At 43.3% G+C, this 20,619-nt stretch overlaps 1 protein-coding gene across 3 annotated transcripts in view; it reads left to right on the top strand.

The window, feature by feature from the left end:
• Positions 1–20,619, top strand: part of SPNS2 (SPNS lysolipid transporter 2, sphingosine-1-phosphate) — a 122,582-nt gene that overhangs the window by 82,989 nt on the left and 18,974 nt on the right. For 2 of the 3 annotated variants that reach the window (XR_011741901.1, XM_065853414.2), the window contains exons 8-10: positions 834–1,023; positions 7,439–7,504; positions 14,111–14,209. Coding sequence is in view for 1 of the 3 variants with exons in the window: in XM_065853414.2 (XP_065709486.1) it covers positions 834–1,023; positions 7,439–7,504; positions 14,111–14,209 (355 nt within the window). In the remaining 2 variants the exon portion in view is untranslated. The remainder of the gene's footprint in view (positions 1–833; positions 1,024–7,438; positions 7,505–14,110; positions 14,210–20,619) is intronic. The other variant, XR_011741902.1, reaches the window with a different exon arrangement.

Genomic DNA, 20,619 nt, shown 5'->3' with positions numbered 1-20,619 from the left:
AATATTAGAGAAACCTCCTTGCTCTAGCTGACACAATCCCATCTCAAGTAAACTACTTAGTGGTTTGGAGTACCATCAACTGCAGTGCCCAGCAGGCAGTCTCCATCTGTTCTGCAAAAATGCAGTGAGAAGAAAATACAGCTCCAGTCAGACTGCCAGTCTGCCGTTCACACAGAGAGACTTTTCACTCCTTGATGACACCTGTATTTTGAGCTGCCCTGGAGCTGCTGTAATGTCGTTACCAAAGACTCTGTAGCCCAAGTCCTGCACGTGCAATACAGAGAATCCTTGACACATCCTGGCTCCTTAAATGTAATTAACATATTTCAAATGTGTAACAGAACAGCAAAATAACCTAATCAGGCTTTTTGAAGTCGTCTGAAAGGAGTTAGAAAGATGTTAAAAGTCACCGGTATGTAGAGTCTTGTTAGGTTTCCTTTCGCTTAAGCTTCCTAGTGCCTGCTCTGTCCATGATTTCCCCTTATGTTATCAATGTTTTGTACACACATAATTAGCTGTACTATGCACTTTACAGGTAGCTCAGTGTCACACAAAGAAGCAATATGAGCCCTTTGCACATCTTTGCGTATTGATCAATGCCTGTGTACAAGGCTGAATTTCATCTGTCATGTTTTTCTTAATTTCAACGAAAGGGTGCTACAACCACAGGCAGTCAGCAGGGAGCTTGTTTGTTTTATTTTGAACTTGCAAAGCCAACGTGCAGATTTCCATTAGTCAGTTTACCCTAATAATGTGTTCAAAGACCATGCCCATTTTTGGGAAAACCTCCAGAAAAAATAACTGTCTCTTTTTTTCTTTTTTCTTTTCAATAGCTTGATCTTCGGAGCAATCACATGCTTCACTGGTTTCCTGGGTGTAATCACAGGGGCTGGAGCTACCAAATGGTGCCGGTTAAAAACCCAGCGAGCTGATCCGCTTGTCTGTGCTGTTGGCATGCTTGGCTCAGCCATCTTCATCTGCCTCATCTTCGTCGCTGCCAAGAGCAGCATTGTGGGAGCCTATGTGAGTATAATCCTTTGCATCTGCCTGTCTCACTTGTTCCCTCTCTACCAAACTCCTTAGAACACCCTGTGCATTCTCTCCTGCAGCAAACCTCAGATGTTGGTCTTGCTCTTCCCCTTCATTTTGCCTCTTGGTATTTTGGTGCTATCTAGATGTGCCTGAAGGGAAAATGATATCTCAACTGCTTGTCCCTTCTCCTTAATTGTCATCAGAATTTGGAGCTCTGGATTTAGCGCATGCATGGAAAACCACGGTTCTCTGCCTTTGGGTTGTTCTATATATGCCTTTATCCATACCTCTGTTGCTCTTGCCCAGTGTTTTGGTACAGGAAAATTGTCTCCTTTCTTTACAATAAGGGTATTGTAGCTGCAGTGGTACCAAATAGTAATTACAGTATGACTTGTCTGTGGGCAAGCTCTTGGCTACTTGTGATAAGTGTCATTAATTTCCATAACTAGGTAGATTGCTGCAGACCGATAGTAATTACCGTGTAATTTCAGTTTGTTGTTATCTGTATTACCATAGCACCTGAAAGTCCTCATCATAGCCCAGGAACCACAATACTGAACAAATGCAGATTAAAATATAGCCCCTCCCAGAGTGTTTATACTTGAAATATATAAAACAGCATTGGATAGATCCAGACAAATTAAAAACTCAAGTGTAATAATCCAGCCTTGGGCTAGAATCTTGCTTTCAGTAGAGTGGAAATCCAGTACAGCTAACAGGTCCCAGGTTCTCTTTCAATGTATTGAAATAGTAATAATAATAGTAGAGAGAAGCCTGGGACCTGGGAGATGTTTTTGAGGGAAAGCATGAGATGGTTGCAGTAGTAGGATAGTTTGTGAAAGCCCACCCTCGCTTCCACACCGCGCTGCACACTCCACCCAGGAAGAATAATTCATTTACCATTACCAGCCGCTCTCCGGCAGTTCTTGTTTCTCTGTATTTCCAGCACTAGCCGAGCCGTGGTTATTTTCTGAATATTTCAATGCTCGTATTTCGTCGTTACGAAGGAAGCACAAGAAGAAAGATTGAAAATTTTAAAACGTGAACCAACAATGCCTACTGGGGCTATTTAGAAAGTGTCAGAAGGAGATTTGCTCCTCTGGTTTGTGGCATGGTCTAGAACTAACCTTTGATTAGTGATCAGCAGAAAAAGATCACCTCGGACAGCCTGTAAGAAGGTGTTAATGGTCAGCCAAGCATTAACCCTCCTTTCATCGGCTCCGAGTGACAAGATCTGTCACATCCCTCCACCCGTCCCTCCCTCCACTTCTCTCTGCAGCCAGCCCTGTGATTTTCTCCCTTCTCCGACCCGATGACAGACATGCTCCTGTGTGGTGTGTAGTCTCTTTATGCAGAGAGTCCTCCCATTCTAAGCTGGAAATATTATTTTCAAAGATATTGCAGCAAAAGGTGGTTATTGGTCTCATTGTCATCTTTTTTTGCTTAGTTTTTTTCTTTTATGTAGCCATGTGACTGTTCTGCATTGTGCAAATATATAAATATCAATGGTATTATTTAACCTGTCTTAGAAACTATTTATTTTATAATGCATGAGCAGTAAATCTCATAAAGAGTCAATGATTTGTAAAGGAAGTTATATCTGCAGATGGAGGGGATGTGAGGAATATAAGCCTATTTGCTGATGCTGTTAGGAAGAGGTAACACTGCCTCTCCGTAGCCCTAAATACGCTATATCTGCCGAGGGAAACCTGATGCATAGAAAGCAGGTAAGAATCTAGTTCCTGTGCTGATTGGGGAGTCAGAGATCTTCACTCTCTTTGACAGGTTCTACATGTGACAGTGGGCAAGTTAAATAACTTTGGCAAAAATTGGGATTCTTAATTTACAAAGGGTCAGAGTAGCTTAGATCATTAATGTTTGTAAATCACCTGGAGTTAGAAGATCTGTGGCCAACCCATCCACTATAGATTAGTAGAAAATGAGAGCACAGCACCTGCCGTGGTTGCTGTTTAGTGTTACAGATGTGAACCCCACGGAGGGAACAGGTCTGTGTTGGAGCTACCAGGGTCTCGTAACACAAGGTGCTGTCATGGTGGTGCTATGTGTCAGTCAAATTGACTTTTCAAGGCAAGTTTCAGGCAAGTGAGCCCTTGTTTTTCCATGCTATTCAATGCTATTGCAATCTTACAGGCTTCCAGAGTGTTTAATTCCCTTTGCTTTTCCTGTTTTGCAAGGCTTTATGGTGTAGTCCCAGCCTCTGTTTTAAGTCTCATTGGTCCAAAATGAAGGAGAGACTGTTTTCTGACTCTGGAGTTGGAAAACCTAGATTGGGTGGACAGCATTATGAACTAGGTTACCTTCCTTATCTCAAAATCCATTCTAATAGCTTGCTCTGGAAAGAATACAGTAAAATTGATTGTCTGCTGTCTGTCTCTTCCTCCCCTGATCATTTGTACTTTTTCCTTGCCAGCTCAGTCCTGTCTTGCAGGTGGTTTGGGTCCCCAAGGGCAGCTGCTATTCCAGTTCTGTAGCAGCCACTCCTACCTGGAGCAGATAGACAGACTTCTTTTTTCCCTCCAGTCTTTTCATACTGATCCAGTAAATTATTGGCAGTAGTAAAAGTGGCTGCAAGGTGGAATAAAGCAGAATTATCTATCGCTTACCTGCCCAGACACTTGTATTTCTGTCTTTTACTATCTTGCTTGCCTGTGTAGTCCAGTTGGTTCTTAGATTCTGTGTTCCTAGCAGCATGTGGATTTATGTATTGTAATCCAGCTCCTTAAAACAGCAATTTGCATATCTTCAGGTCCCACTCTTTCTGAAATATGTACTCTTTGAAATGCTGGGTTTTAAACCTGTCTCTTGAAAGCCATTAGCTGTGTGGCACCATTGTATCACACTACTCAGACATTTCAACAGCAGATTTTAGGCTAGTTTAGATTTCCAAATGACTGGAGAGCGATGCTTTGCTTTGCTTTGCCTTCCTTTTGACACTGTTCCAAGTTCCTGTTGTACCTCAATTTCAACATCTATTTCAATTCCTCAAAGACACTTTATGATCTTGCAGAAGCAGCAAGTCCCAGGGCAGAACCTTGCCGTAGAGCTTTTACAGCAACTCAGGCTTAACTCCAGGGTTTTTCTGTTCCCATGGTGTTGGTGACTTTCCTTCTGAGACATGGATATTGCCCAATGCTGAGATGGATTCAGACTTGCTTCAAATTCAAGAACACATATGGGAGTCTTGCCCACCATTTCAAAGAGAAACATGGATAATGAAGATGGAGACAGATATGGACTTTGCAAATAGCCATGGAAGGAGTTTATAACCTGCTTAGATCTTGCTGTGAGAGCTGCTGGTGTGACCGCACTGAAACTACTTAACATATTTGGGAATCAGAATTTGTGAACTGATCACGTAAACAGAAGTCCTGAGGGAGACATAACTTCTATCAGCTCATCACAAATGAGCCGCAGGATGCCAAATGGAGATGGTGACATATTATACAACACAGCTGGATTCAGAAGAGGATATATCTCTAGAGCTGAAATCTCAGTGTAAAATGAGGCTTCAAAAAGTGCGTGAGGAGTCAAACCCGTGACCAGTTCAGGAGCTATTGATCTGTTCTGGAGGCTGCCCTATTTGCAGTGAGCATCCCTCGAGTCTCTCCAGCAGAAGTGCCGCTTATCCTCATGCGCCCTTTGCAGCGGATGAACTCATTTTTATAAATCCCCATTAGCAGCTGAAGGACGGGCTTTTTTTAATGTCTGTATCTTTTGTCCTACTTTTTGATCTTCCTCTTGTTCCTCTTTTCCTTTCACCAGTATCCACATATTAAGCACGTGTTTCATGGCTGAGACACATTCAACAATTCAAAAGTGGTGCACCCTGAAGTTCAGTGATTTATTTATAGGACTTGCACTGAATTTCTGCAGAAGGAGGCAAGCTTTACTTGCTGCGTGCAAGAATTCATATGTGTGTCCGGGTAGGTAATTTATATAACCTGAAGGCAAGCAGTTGCCTGCTTGCAGTGCTGTGTGAAGAGGCAGGGCATAGCAATGCTGCATTCAGAAGTGTGATTGCATCTTTTCCAAGCTCTGTTTAATCTCTTCAGCTGCAGAACCCCAGCAACAGCAGCTGCAAAGCTGTAGTGGGGTGGATTTCTGAGCATGTCCTGAGAGCCCACCTGGAGCTATGTGACATGTGGCTTCTCCTCCCGTCAGCACTTCGATTTGCTGGGTCTGTGTTTCTTGGCTCAGCCGTTGTCATCTCCAGTGAGAGCCAAGTTCAAGGCAGACCAGTGAGCAGTGGGAAAATGGAAAGAGATTTCCTAGCTGACCAGCTGGGCCACAATGACTGGCTCAGACACCACCACAGAGGAAGCAGATCCAGTCACAAGAAGAGGGGATAGGGAGGGAGAATGTGTGGGAAACAAAGACAGTTTTAGAAACAAATAGAGGAAACTTTCTGTAGCTTAATGCGTAAGACTTGCTAAATAAAGCAAAAACTATTCCTGGTGGTGACATGATGGTCTGAGGGGTTTAGGCAATCTCAGCTCAGCTCAGAAAGACACTTGTAGGAGTCACATCAGAGCCATAGGTGCCAATCTTGGGGTCCCTCTCCCACTCCAAACTGTGCCTGTGCCAGCAACAGGTACTGGGGCAGGGACTGTGACTGTCAGAGCACATCAAAGCTTGACGAGAACACCACAAACCAACATCCATCTGAATGTTTCCTCAGAGAAAAGTGTACTGTGTATTTCTTGCTGGCTTTGCTTCATTAATGAATTGTAGCCTCATTAATGAATTTTAGCGTATTCAACATAACAAAAACTGAACATAAGGCAATTAATAGGGGAATCTTCAATTACCAGAAGCCAAATCTCCATAGCTGTTATCTCTGAGTGCCAATAGGGATTTCAGGAGTAATGTTTTCTCTCTAGATGCCACAAAGAGAATTGGGTTGGCTGGGCAAAAAGCAACCTTTGGGGGAGATCAAAGAAGTTCTGCTTGTTACTGCTGGGGAACGGGAGAGCTGGTTTTTACAAGTCTGGTTATTTAAGTAGCTCTTCATAATACACAAAGGAAGAGGGAAACGTGTGTGGAAGATTTTCTGTCCTTGTTTTTTCGTCCTGTTGAACCTACATTTCTTTGCTGAATTGTTAACGTAGAGCAAAAAAGGAAAAGGTTCATGATTGAAATATGCGAAAAAAGCTTTTTGATGGAGGCACGTTCCTCCTGAAGCCACGTCACTGTTGCTCCCTTGGACTCGGTTTGATGAACATTTAATGATGAGGTCAGCTTAAATTAGTTTCTCTCCTTGATCATTTCCAGTTCTTCAACCGCTATAACTGTTTGTAGAACCATTTGGTGAACTGCACTGCGGAACCAATTTGGATTAAAAATAAGCAAAACAAGCCCCTCTACCCCTACCTCCCTCCAGCAAAAGTTTCCCACTCTGAATCCCAGCTTGGCTTCGCTATCTTAACACATAACTTGATTTCTGGTGATGAAAATGACTGTGTTTTGGGCACTTGTGGCCATCTTGCCTTTTCTAGCTGGCTTTTTGGAACAGAATTATTTAAGTATGTCCTGGTTTCAGCTGGGATAGAGCTAATTATCTTCCTAGTGGCTGCTGTAGTGCTGGGGTTTGGATTTAGAATAAAGAGTAATGTTGATACTACACTGATGTTTTAGCTGTTACTGAGCAGTCGAGGACTTTTCAGCTCCTCACACTGGCCTGGCAATGAGAAGGTGAGGGGTGCACAAGAAGCTGGGAGGGGGCACAGCTGTGCAACTGATCCCAGCTGGCCAAAGGGATGTTTCGCACCATATGATGTCATACTCGGTGTATAAACTGGGGAGAAGCTGGCTGGGCAATGTGGCTGCTTGGGGATGGACGGGGCGTTGCTCAGCAGGTGGTGGGCAGTTGCGTTGTACATTACTTGTTTTCTATATGCTATTATTATCATTTCTTCATTTACTATCCTGTTAAACTGTACTTATCTCAACCCATGTGTTTTTTTTTCAATTCTCTCCCCCCATCCCACTGAGAGGGGGGAGTGAGTGAGTGAGTGGCTGTGTGGTGCTTGGTTGCCGGCTGGGGTTAAACCACTACAGTCTGGAAGCCCAGGACTGTCTCTTCCTCTTGGCTTCTCGTGTTCTTCTGTTACCAGATGTGTCAGCCTTTTATTTAGCTGTTCTGTAGATCATAAACAGTTTACACTAATGAAGTTGCAGGGCAACTCTCTAGAGCTCTGATAAAAATCTATCGTTTTCTGATATTCAGGATAAACCACAACAGTAAGCAGGAGCGCATTGTGTACAAAAGAATCCTTTGTGTAGAGTTGAGACAAATAAGCAACAAAGGAGGGTTTGTGACAGGTTATTTTTCCGTTGAATGTCAAGTGAATAAATCTTCTCCTTTTTGTGTGTTTTGTTACAACAGATTTGCATTTTTATCGGAGAAACTCTTCTGTTTTCAAACTGGGCCATCACAGCAGACATACTAATGGTGAGTGCACTTTGGAACAGCATCTTTCTCTTCTGGTGGCCAGTTTGTCAGCTTGCAAAAACAACCTGAAATTCACCATTTCTTCCAAATACCTCCTGGCCCCTACTTCAGCCTCTTCCTTTTTTTCTTTTTCTTTTTTTCTTTAACTTGCTGAAAAGCAAAGTGAGGGAGAAAAAGACATAAATATTATTCTTGTCCTTTCTTCTGAGCACCAGGAAGAGGAAATGTCCAAAAGGAACACTATTACTGAATTGCCAAATTTTAATTATTTGCGCAAACTCCGTATGCAGAGAAATCAGCCAAGATTTCCTAATAGTCAACACATTAGTGGATTTTGTTATCAATAACTTGGCCTTGTTCTGCAGTAGGAAATCCTTCCCTCCCTCCCTCTTCTGACCACAAAGGAGCCACATCCCTCTCCCCGTGGCTGAGCTCCAGCAAACCTCCCATTCAACACATGCACAATAGAAACCCACCTCTGGGAGAGGAGAGAGGAAAAGAAAGTATAAAGAATTTTTGGACTGTGTCCACCTTGTCCAAGAGGAAGCTGTCAGCGACTTTTCACCTCATGTCCTTCATTTTCTATTCTTTCTCCACCATAGAGCTCTTTAAGTCTTTCAAATAAGCAAGCTGACCTCAGCAGCCAGGTTTTCCTATGAAATAGTGTGAATGTTTGTTAGAGGACCTTGCATATTTTGTAATGCTTCCATCAGAGACTTATGGAGCCTATCATACATACTCTATGTTGCAATCCTATTGTGAGGGAGGTTACTTGTTGCTTATTGTGTGAAAAAGAAAGAAAGTAGGGCACAGAACCATTACAGGACTTGCCTGAGGTCTTTTGGCAGCTTGTTGACAGAACTAAAAATATAATCAGTCTGGCATCAATAGAAAACTCCCTTGACTGGTATTTGTTGCTTGTACAAATATCAACGAGAAAACAATCATGCTCAGTATTCCTAGATGTAAAGATAATGGCGTTGAGATATTGATTGAGCAAAGAACTTGAAGCTTCTGCTTAGGTTCTGTTTATGATTTAAGTTCAAGATTGTGTTTACACAAGGTGTTTCAAAAAGGTGCATGTGCTTTCAAAGCAGTATATTTCACAATGGCAACATGTTACACAAAAATTTACAGACGGTTTAATGAGTTATCCAGTTTTAGCAACCTTTTATAAATCATTTGAAACTCTATGCCTTGTCCTTTCCCATGGCAAGAGTTTAATTCATGGGTGGTTTGTGGTTGCAGAGATACAGTGGTTCGGTCTGTCCCTGTATTTTACGGAACACCCTGTATTTTACGGTAGCTCTGTAGTTGCCATAACTGTGCTGCCTAAGGAAATTTCAGTCTTTAACTCGTTTGTGCAGAGAACGCTTTAGGAGGTGGTGTTGTTGACTCTACTTCTCTCAGATGTGAATAAAGCACAGAGAAGCAAAAATTATCAGTGTCCTTCAGTAGCGTTAGATAGCTTTTAATTACCGAGGTTCATTCCTCATACCCGTTTGGCATCAGGTGGTAGAGCTCTGCAGGGGCCAACGGGTGGTTGCTCTGAGCTTACATGGGGTTTGCAGCTTGTGCTGAGGTCAGGGTGGCCCTTTGTTAAGTGGTATCTCAGCACTTAGACAGATGTGCGGTCTACAGACAGCCCTGTTGAGGAAGAAATGATAGCGCAATATTTGTAGTTGCTCATTGCTGCGTCCTGCCAGAGGTTCTTGTCCATCCTGCCTTTGGCTGTGGGGTTCCCAGGAGCGCTCCCAGCTCTCTCTGGTCAGAATTAGCTGATGTGCTTAATTAAATTCAAGGTCCTCCAGAATATCTGGCCAGGGGGAGAGCTGAAAATAGACCCGTGTTGCCTCAAGACAGTTTTCTACCAACTACTTTGTTGTATCAGTTGTACTAAGGATGCCATCATTGTCCCGTTTTAATTGCTGAGATTTTTTTTCTGTTGATTTCAATATGACTTCAGTATCCTGTAGCTTTTGAATGGCTTTTATAGGGTTTGCCATCTGTCTTCCCAGCATCCTCTATTCAGTTGCATTTTGTAGGGATGCATTTGCGGTTATTTATGTTGCTTTAGTGCAAAAGAACTCCATAAGAAATGTCTTAAAATAGTTGGAAATAATTTCTTAGTTCCAATTTCCAAAACACAGGATAGAAACTAAAACCATGTTAAAAACTGGATTTTGCTAATTCATGCCAACTCTTAAGCTAGCTGTTCTCTTGTCTGTTTAGACTAAAGAACTGAGTGTCCTATATAGTGCCCAGCTTAATGCATTATCAGCGTGAATAGACCTGTAAAAGTGCTGTACAAATAAATGTGAACATCCACGCAGATCAATGCAAACCCGTAAACAGATGGTCTGAAGTGCATCCGTATGACACAAGGGGCTTGAGAGGATGTTGAGTCAGACAGCAGGTGAGAGCCAGGGCTCTAACCATGTTTGACAGCTTTAGAAGAAGTCCTCGCCAGCGAAAGGTGTGGATGTGTTTTAGCAAGATGCACTTTAAATGTTTGGCAAATTAGTTTCTACTGATTACTATTTATTTGGTGTAATCAGAAGTGTGTCTGTTCTTGCCTGGGGCTGGTAAGGAGTTTAAAAGCATTATTAGTGTAAGCATAACAACACTTCCATCATATACATAAACATCACCATGTTTTCATGGATGAAAAGCTCTCCATACTGGCTGAACTTTGTTCCCACTGCCTCCATTATGCCAGAAGTGAGGCTTTTTGGAAACTGCATCCCAAATGATTTATTGTAGCTCTCCCAGTCTCATGACTGCTTAAAAAACAAGTTGGTAAGCATCTTCAGAGGGTTTGCAAGTTTAATTTCCTTAGAAAAACAAGGATATTTGCTTATTATCTTCAAAGTTAATTGTTGGCTCTTCATAGCCTTGTGCTTCCATTGCATCTACTTTTCTTGCCCATGTAGTGGTCGGTGTGCAGCTCCTCAGATTGCCTGCAGGAAAAGGTGCTGAGCGCTGGGTTTGATACACTGTCAGCGCTCAGATTGTAAAAGACTGATATTTGTTCCAAATGCGAATTCGTAGAGAACAGATCTTATTCTCCTGAGTGCAACTCTCCAAGTCTCCTCCCAGGCACATGCTCGGGTGGTACTTAGGGAAAGGGAGTCGGTTCTCATGGAGCACACTAATTATGAAACAGATTTTGTCAGCCATCTTTGCAAATTGGCCTCAAAATTGCCAGAACCCCAAAGCAACATTAAAACTGCCTTGTAACAGCAATAATGAATGAGCTTCGGTGCAGCAGGCAAGTGCGTAACATTCGATGTGCTTGGGACTTTGTGGAATCTGGTCCTGATAGTGTTTCTTTTCCTCCAAAGCATGTCTCAAAAATAAAGTTGATGGGCAGAGGCTCGGTGGCATTTCTGTGTAAAAGCCAACAGGTGATTTAAAGGGCTTCAGCTATTGCAATCGCAATCTCTTCAGGTCTTCGCTGAGAAAAGCCTCCTCCAGTTTATGCAAAGTCTCTTTTTTCTTTTAAAACATGAGTTCTTTTTAAATGGTCATGAGCTGCCATGGAGATGCTGCCTTAATGTTTTGCTGTAGAGTCACAGTCTTCCTTCAGGCTTAACACAGGCAGGGGCTGGTGCTTGGCTGTGCTGTAGCCATGGAGGAATGTTGCTTTTGCTCTGATTACCTTCCCTATAAATAAAGAAACTGTATTTATTTAATATACAATACTGCCCCATTTTTATGCCAAGGGGCGTCTCTGCGGTTCTCGTGGGTGCCGATGGCTGCGGGTGGATGTGTGCTGCTCTATGCTGTGATCCAGAGACCAGCTCAGCCTCCTTTTACTTCACTTAAAAGTGCTTTTTAGAGAGGTTCTGCCCAGCTCAAGTGAAGAGTCTCTCTGGGACTGGTTTCACTGGGTCATAGCCTTTGTCTTTTCTGAGCAGTAGTTACAACAGGGACACCAGGGCTGTTTCCAGGCTTTGTCAGTGGCTGGAATGGGGTCAGCGTGTGTTTTCTTTGCCTTTGGTGCTGAAAGAGGACAAGGTGTGTTGTCCTGAAGATTCCTGTCTGACCCAGAAAGAACAGCAAAGTGTTTTAGAAATCAGGGGGTTCTATCAAAGATTAGACATGAACATCAGAACTTACCTTTTTGGCCTCTTTCTGGGAGAAGGGTTTCCTGGTTATTTCATTTCGGACCAGCTCTGCTGGTTTCACTGCAGGAAGGGGATGTCACCAGCAAACCACAGCCTTTCTGAGCCGGTATTTAAAGAGCAGAGGTTTGCCAGAGCTGCTTGCTCAGCCTCCCTGCCCGTCCTCCCTCCCAACCTGCAGCTGGGGATGAGCCAGGACTGTCCCTCCACCCGCACCGCTGCGGCTCTCCCACCTCCACTTTCCATGGGATGTTCAAACCAGGCCACGTATGGTTTGAATTTAGGTCTATTTTGGTACCAAAATGCCCATTTAGAGCTGTAATTTACTGCTGTCTTCCTAGAAAAGTAGATAATGTGTGCTACCAACTACTTCCTCTCCATCAGAACAACATGTCTTTTGAGCAGAGTATTTTTTTTGGTGTTTTGGAGATGCTGGTCTAAGTCTGTCTTTATTCCCAATATCTTTTTGGAGGAGGAGGGAAAATCTCATGGTCGTTTATTTGCCGTATGTTGGGGTTTTGCTTTGGGGAGCGGGTGGTTTGTGGGTGGTTGCCACTTGAATTCCAAAATAAATTGAAGAAGTTTTGGATCTTCATAATGCTAAACTTCTTCAGCTATGCCAACTGAAATCTTGCTGGAAATTGTATTGCTACTTGCAAAACTACATGTAAGCATAGCACAGGTATACCTGCAATTTATGTATAACGTCTGTGTGTATTCATGTGTATAAATACCTATATGCACACACACATCTGATGCAGATGTCAGTCAGACTTCTTTCTCCAACTGACATGAATTCACTCCCTGAACATCGCAGCTTTTGAATAAATTTCCCATTTCCTTTGTCATTTTGCTGAGAAAATGGATAGGATACAGAGCCAGGCAGGCTTTCCTCTCCAGATTTATTGACATAAACTTTATGGAAAGAAAAATATTTTAACGTCAGTTCAAAATTCCCTGTTTCACAGATCTGCACAGTTCTGGAGTCTTGCATTAAATAGAATTTCACTTTATCTTCTCAGCTGCCCTTTTCTCAAACAGCTCCTGCAGAGTGTTTCTCCATTGCGCCTGTGTGAGCTGGGGCCAGGTGGGAAGAGCAACAATCCCTTTCATTTTTCCTTCTGTCTAATCTACCCAGGCTCACCCGTTGCCCTGCATCTTCAGGGAATGGTGATGAATTGCGGGGCTGTCCTGTTCCACAGTGTCACCTCCAGGACATTTCCATGTCTCTAATAAAGTCTAGACTTTTATTTTCCTCTGGGGATTTCTGTGAGCGTTCAGGTCTGTTTTGAGCTCCTGGGTGCCAAAGGACGGTGTCTGACACCTGTAGCCAGGTGGCTGCTGAGGATCTGATCATCTTGTGTTGCACAACAGCAGTTGAACAGGGGAACCCATTGAATGTGTGCTGTCAAAGTGCTTTAGCAGCGTGCATTTGCAGCTTTGTGAACCAGTAATGAAAGAAGAGGCGGGTCATTCCGAAAGCACACGGTAAAACCCTAAGGAAGAGCATTTAATCTAATTTTACCCATCGTTCCTAACTGTTTCTGCATGGAACAAAATGCTCTTTCTAAATAGGCATCTGTTCTCTTCTAGTGTGGATTTTCTCATTGATGTTTCTTCTCTGTCCCTTTTTTATGGCAAACTTTGTCCATTGCAGACAGGGCAACTCACCTTCCCTAAGAGGAAGCATTAAAAGCTCCAAAACGGTGCTTCAGGTCAGGTCCTGTCCCCCCAGACACGTCACTGTTGAGCAATGAGTTCTCCTCCCTCAGCCAGCTGAGGTACATCCATCTCTGTGTATCTCTAGCTGGGGATGTGCCAGTCCTGAAATGTCACATCTAATTAATAAACGACTTCAGGAAAGGATTGCGAGAATGGGTTGAAGTCTGGGGAGGCATACTTTGTAAAGAAAGACTGAAGGCAGCCCAGAGAGAAAGTGGAGAAGTAAAAGGGATCATGGTGTACAAACAGCGAAACTAGAGAGCCATTTCTAGCAGGGCAGATGCTTTTCAGAGCAACAGGAGAAGGCAGAACAAGGTTCAGTGCTTAGAAATGGAAAAAATGCTCACTTGGATTTACAGACCCATTGAATTCTTCATTACTTACAGCCTTTAAATCAAGACATGATCAATTTCTAAACTAGGACATATGGACTTGGTGCAGATGCTCTTAGCCAGCTTCTTTCACAAGTTTTATGCAAGAGATACTTTTTTTGGTTCCTAAATTTGTGTTGTAAAATTAAGGTCATTCCATAGGATAAGAGTTTGTTGGGCCTTTTTCTTTTTCAATTTTCATCCCCTTCCATGGTTAGGGCTCTATTTTCTGTGAACTCTGGTCCCTTAATGGGGGGATGACTTGTGGCTGTGTCTGCCACTGACTTTGTCCTGACCTGGATATAAACTGGGCAATACAAGACGGCAGGACAGGTTCTTACTTCGGTTCCCTTATGTAATACTTTCTCTTCTCTCCTTCTTTGCAGTACGTGGTCATTCCAACACGCCGTGCAACCGCAGTGGCCTTGCAGAGTTTCACGTCGCACCTCCTGGGAGACGCTGGCAGTCCGTACCTGATTGGATTTGTAAGTGCTCACAGGTTACCTGCCCATGTTGGATTTTGTTTACTAACTGCTTATCTAAAATGCCAAGTTGAACCATGCTGGGGAAGGAGGACCTGTATTTATTGGTAGAATAGGAAGCAGTGCAGTGAAATACAACCTTTTTACATGTTTATGTTGTCTGTGAGCTACAGTTCAACCTCGGAAGGACCACTTGGGCACAAGAAGTGAGCTGCTAAACCCTGTTAGCCTGGGGCATTTGTAAAGCTTATAGACAGCTCTGTAAAGGGACAGTGGTTGAAATTAGATGGGAACAGAGCTCTGTGTGTGTGCTTAACTGTGAATCTGGCCTCATAAGCCAGTTGCTACCCAGTTTATGGGTAGCAACATGCAGCTGTTCTGACCTGCTGATACTTTGAACATGCTTTGTATGATAATAAATGATGGTGCAAAATCCATGGCAGGATGGGTGTGTATGTTTTAGAGGTTTTATTAGTGTTCCTTTCTGGTGTGTATAGTTTGTTATTTTAGTAGTATTCCTTTTCTATTTCTGCCGCAGTTGTTGGCCTTGGTCTGACTGGACATGTCCCTCATTATGCCACCAGTATCCTAGTGCAGAGCAAAACCACAGATCCTCCTCCAAAAGCTGTCAATCAGAGAACATTCACAGCTGAAAATACATGTCCTGAGAAATGTAATGAGGAAAAGAAATCTAGATATACTTGGATAATTACTTTCCCTTGCACCCTTCTGTGGAGTTGGATGTGTTGAGTTTCACAGAACGCACACCATTTATAAAATACAGCATTTTCCACGTAAAGCCCCGAGCGGCACTGATCTTGTTGTGTTGAAGGTGCTCCCATTTTCCAGTGATGCAAGTGGGATCTTTACTGGTCCCATCACCTGAGAGACACAACTTTGTTGTGCTCTTCCAGCTCGGTACCGCTGTGTGACACAGCCGCTGGCTGCTGGGGACCTTGGAGTTTTTGAAAAACATCATTTCGCCTCTGTTCATCCCATAGACACTGGTGTGTGTCTATACATATTTATTTATATTTAATTTTTAGATATGTGTTTATATATACATAAATATTTGCCCTTGAGTGCCACCTTCCAAAGCTGATATAGTTGCTGTGAAGCTCTCTGAAGCTGCAGCTGTTCAGATAAGGCTGAACGGACTGAAGAAATGAGAAATACCTCAGCAGAATAAATTTGTGCAGTTTAGTTTACTCTTTATTTACTTTCTGGGCATCCAGGGAGAAATGATCTTATTTTAGAAATTATTTGAAGGCGGTGAGAACAAAGGAATCACTGGCGGCGGCTACTTTGTGCAGGGCAGGCGGCACGGGGAGTGGAAGGAGGGCAGGGTCTGGGATGCAGGTGATGCTGCTGCACGTTCTGTCTTTTCCTTACGTAAGAGGGATGTCTGGGAGGAACAGCAAGGACTCTGAAGGATTGCAATTAATTTTGAAAGTTGCCTGGGGCTCTTTAGTGTCACGGATTAAAAAAAAGGACTTTGGTTGTAGAAAATAATGTGCCTTGCCCTTCTGGTGTTGAGAGATCAGGCAAGTTGTGAGTTATTAATGCTTAAAGATGCCAGCCTGAAATAGCTGCCTTAGGCTTTCTTTGGACTGGGAAAATATTAATTACGATTTTGAATTATTCTTTTCTAATGCTGTGGTTGTCGGGCAGTTCTCATTTGGGAGGAGGCTGCCCAAGCACACAGCTCGGTGGCAGGAGAGGAGAGAGGTGCTCATGGACACCACCAGCATCCTTTTCTGCAGCCTCTGGACCGGCTTGGCTGACTCATGCGCCCTGTGCTGCAGGGACTGAAAGGGCAACTGCAGCTTTTGCATAACACAGACAAACAAATACTATTTAAAGTGAAAGGCCAAACAGACAACTTCTGCAGCAAAGCTAAGAAAAGCAATCAACTTCATTGCTAAAATCTGCAGGTGTTTGTCGTTGGCGTTGTCCAGCCGCGTTGGTGGATGGAGACCTTTGTGTGGGACAGGTTACAGAAGGCTTGGGTGATGATGAGGAGTTTCAAGGCAACCTGCTCCTGTTGACTTTAAGGGAAATTTGGGAAGCCAGTTCCCGTGGGAATCCCCAGCCCGAGGACATGAACTCACACTGCTGTGTGAGCAGTGTTTTGATCCAAATATGGCTGGAACCTTACATGGTTTTGGTGAGTTCATAGTGAGATTCGCTCTAGCAGCACTTTTAACAAAGAATCAGATACCCATGTCCTTGTAGGGCGAAGCTGTCACAGGCAGTTGTCTCAGTTTGCTGGCTACCAATAAATGTTGTATTGATCTTATAATCCTCATGTGGAACATAGAAGGTACTTAACAGCTGCAGCCTTGCATACGATCGCTCCCTCGCTCTGTCAGAGCCGTAAGAGTTGAAGGTCACACTCAGATTTTTCTATGATCTCCTCCAGTTCCAAATCTTGCAACGCGGTTCTTTAAAATCACCCAAAGCACCAAACATATGTTAGTGTTTGAAAGCTGAGTGGTTATTTTTCATGTCTCTTTAAATATTGATAACTTTTATTACGGTTAAAAGGCTGAAGACTGTCTTACAAAGAAGTTATGCAAATGCAGTTTTAGGGTGGCGGCTGTAATTTGAGTAAGGTTTTACTACCTGCCAAGCACTGAGATCAATTACTATAAATCAGTGCTGCCTATTCATTCACAAATAAGAACAGGCATTGCTGCAGTATTTCATTAGATGAGACAGTTTTTATTTCTAGATAACTGTAACTTTTTCAGAACCTTTGTGATAACCTGCAGATTTTATATAATTCCTGTTCAACAACTTGGAGTACAATTCCATGCTTTGTTCTTGAGGTAGTCGGTGAGAAATCTCACCTCTTCAGTGCATTACACCAAATATCTCTTGTCATTTTCCATCTTTGAAAGGTCTGACTATGCAGAAATACCCCAAATCCCACCACCCTTGTTGATTGTCAGGTAAAGATTATCTAATTGCTCTCCCCATGCTTCATATCTGGACAGGATTTCAAGCTCAGGAGAGCTGGGTGGAGGCAGCCAGCAGCAGAATGTGAAACACGGTTCATCCTGTTCAGGCTGCATCATAGCTCCAGCTCTTTGTATTATTCATTCTGGTTAAATCTTTGTTGCCCTTTAAAATTAAATAGTTCTAAGATGTGCCCATGACCCCGTACTTATACGTTCATCTGCACACATGCGTGCACGAGTCTGTGTTCCCTACTCGGGGTTTACTTTATTCCTTCACACAAACAGCGGTCTTCCTCCACTTGCTGAATTACGCTTTTGCTTCAGACAGTCGTTTTTCTGTTGTTTTGAGGCTGTCCCTCTGTGCTTTTTCTTTCCTTCCTCCAAGTCTGTGATTTGCTCCCCACCTGAGCACAGCCGTGCTTTCCTCTTCCATCCTTGCCTTGCTTCCAGCCCTGCCTGTGATGAGAAACGTGCACCTCCAGAAGGTTTGCTCACTCTACACGTGCTGGGGAAATCGGTCGTGGGCACACGCTGCCCTCGCTGTTGCGGGCTCTCCTCTCACCCTCCTGCTTTATTAAATTCTTATCTTCCCTGTGCAACCATCCATCAGGTCTAGGGATTGAAACTTGTCGGTATCTGCTTGTCACCTGGCAATGTCAATGTGTGAAGTGCCAGAGATGAGCTCTGCTCCACCAGCACCTTTGGATGGGCTAAAAGCTGCTCCCTGTGCTCCGCTGGTGCTGGTACCACCTGTCCTGACCTCCTTGGCTGCTGCACCTTCGGTTTTACCTGAGGGACACAACCTCCAGCGTTACCCAAATTGCTGGGTCTCGAACAGGCTCCTCTTGGCAGACCCCACGACCCAAATCCGTGTGGGTTTGCAGGGCCCAGGTGTCCTGCTGCTCCTGGCAGCAGCGACCACAAGTGTCTGAACAGGGATTTTCCTTTCAAACCATCTCCTTTCAAAAAAGAGGTCTGAGCATGAGTGACCTTGTAATTAACTGCAAGCAAACTTCAGCTGCTCTGTTTTGAATGGGGTTTGTGCAATTCCTAATCTTACCTAGAAAAATTTTATTAATAAGCCTGTCACCCTTCACTTTTCCCCCTTCCCCAACTTTCTTATGTAAGTAGGTTGATAAACTAGATCTAATGAGCTACTTAAATAGCAAGAATGCTAATGACCTTCCTTTAGCAAGTATTTAGCAGAACAGTGTTAATTACCACTGGTGCAGAGTATCAGGGAAGGCAGATCAGCATTTGATTAGGGGCAGCTCAAGGAAAATTGTAGTAAATGCAGCAATTAAGATACTTTAAAAATGAAAGTTATAATTGGAGGTGTAGATTCCACAACCTTCTTGTCCCAGTTTGAGACAGCCTTTTTGTTGATTTAGTTTCAGAGATGTAGGAAGTAGTTTTATATGTAGAGACATGCCTGCCTGAGAAAGCAGGATTCATGTGTTATGGTTTAAAATTCGTATTTTATGGTTTTAAATGATATGACTACTTCAGATCTGTGGACATGCTTACTCTGGAGTAAAACAGAGTGCATGAGGTCTTTGCAGCCTGTTATGTGTTCTAATATTTATAGTATCTCTGAGTGTGTATAGGCAGCATCTTCCATCAGCTGATGGAGACAGATGAAATGCAATACACAGTTTTGGTTTTTCTTGTTCTTTCTTTACCAAGTGCCAGCTGCTGGTTCTGTAGCCCTAAAGGAATCACTGCTCTTGTCGAGATCTTCCCCACGTCCGTGCTTGCCGGTGGTCCAGGTTGTGTTGGGTAACATGGGAGTCCAATGTCTCATGTACGTGCGTCAGGGAAATACTGCGAGGAAGGGACCCCCAGCCCCTCATCCTTATTATCTCTGTCTTCAAGCAGTGACTTTGAGGATTTCTCTGGTCCTGGCTGAGCTCAGTAATTAAAAGCCTTTTTCATAGTGCGTGGAAAGGCCAAGTCTTTGACATGGCTGTCAGCTACTAAAAAAAAAGGGGAGTATTAAGCACCTGCAGACCAAACACATAGGATTTATCTCATCATTGTGGTGAGCTAACAAGCTCCTCACTCCTGATGACTCAGCACCAGACAAGATTTAAATCTGCCCTGAAAAAACAGATGACTTCCCATCTATAAAATGCTCTTTGCCAAAGGTTCACAGCCTTTTCCAGAGCTGCTGTGCACCTGTCATTTCCAATGGCTTTGGTTAGAAGTGCAGGTTCTCAGTGTTTTTGATAAATGGACATCAAAAATATGTAAAAGTATCTCATCAAAGAAAGCCCAGAAATCCAGAGCTGATTGTTGTTTCACTCAGGTATTTCAAGCTCCATCCCATCTGCTGTGTCACTCCTTCTGTGCACTAAAAATCTCATTAAATAAATAGCTGTTTGGCACTTTTTTTTCACCTCCAACATCCAAAGGTGCCAACGATAAAATTGAAATAACTTTTAGAATATAATTGATTTACCTTTCTGTGGCTTTCAGAATGAATATAATAAATTAGCTGGCTTTACTTCCTTGTTTTATAATGCGTTTCTCATGCTATTTAGCACAGTATAAATGTTTGTGCTCCCCCACAGGTCCAGCAAATTGTTTACTTTTGCTTTATAGAAGCTCTTCTTTTTGGTTTCTAGTCTTCATTTGCATGGATATTAGATTTAAAAAACAAAAACTTGAAGAAATCTTTCACAAGCATCTCTGAATTCCAAGTGGGTGAACCCAAACCACTGTGGGGTTACAGGGGGTGCTGTGTCAGGGACCTGTACTGAAGAGAGGAGCCAGGGAGAGCCTTGTATCACATCGGTAATAATGAAAATCAGGTATTTGTGCCAGATACTGCAGTGGAAATACCCTTTTATGTAGCAAGATTTGTGCCCAAGAGGCAACATCAGAAAGTTAGAAGAATCAAGCGATTGCAGAGGAGTTGAGATGTACAGACTCAGCAATGAGACAAGGTAGATGAAATGATGGTTTCAAAGATGTTGTTACCATTACGTCGTCTAATTAGTAAATCAGTTTAATTTAACCGCTCGTGCTGTTCAGGAGGAAGAGGAGCACAGAAGCGAGGCGTCTTTCTAGGGCTTCAGCCCTAGAACTTTAATTGCATCAATAGCCTGACCAGTATTCATAAAACACAGCACTTGCTTCCCAAGAAAGGTAAAGAAGTTTCCGTTTTTTCCTTCGTTGACTGAGACACACTCACCGGTCGGGGGTTTGGGATCATGCCCACCGCAGCTCTGCTGTTTTTATTCCAGCAAGTGGCAGTTTTCTGTCGCTGGACTCCATCCCGGTGGCTGCCACCCGCTGAACATGCACCGTTTGTGTTCCGTTGGGAAAATGCCACGAGCTGCAGTTTATTTAGCAGAGTCATTCCTCTTGGTCTGAGGTCTGTGTCACACAGCGAGGGAAGAGACGATGTGAACTTTCATAGGGTGTTACCAAAGACTTTTGAATAGA

The sequence above is a fragment of the Patagioenas fasciata genome, chromosome 19, assembly GCF_037038585.1.
Source record: "Patagioenas fasciata isolate bPatFas1 chromosome 19, bPatFas1.hap1, whole genome shotgun sequence".
Lineage (NCBI taxonomy): Eukaryota > Metazoa > Chordata > Aves > Columbiformes > Columbidae > Patagioenas > Patagioenas fasciata.
This window is presented reverse-complemented; position numbering and strand designations above follow the sequence as displayed.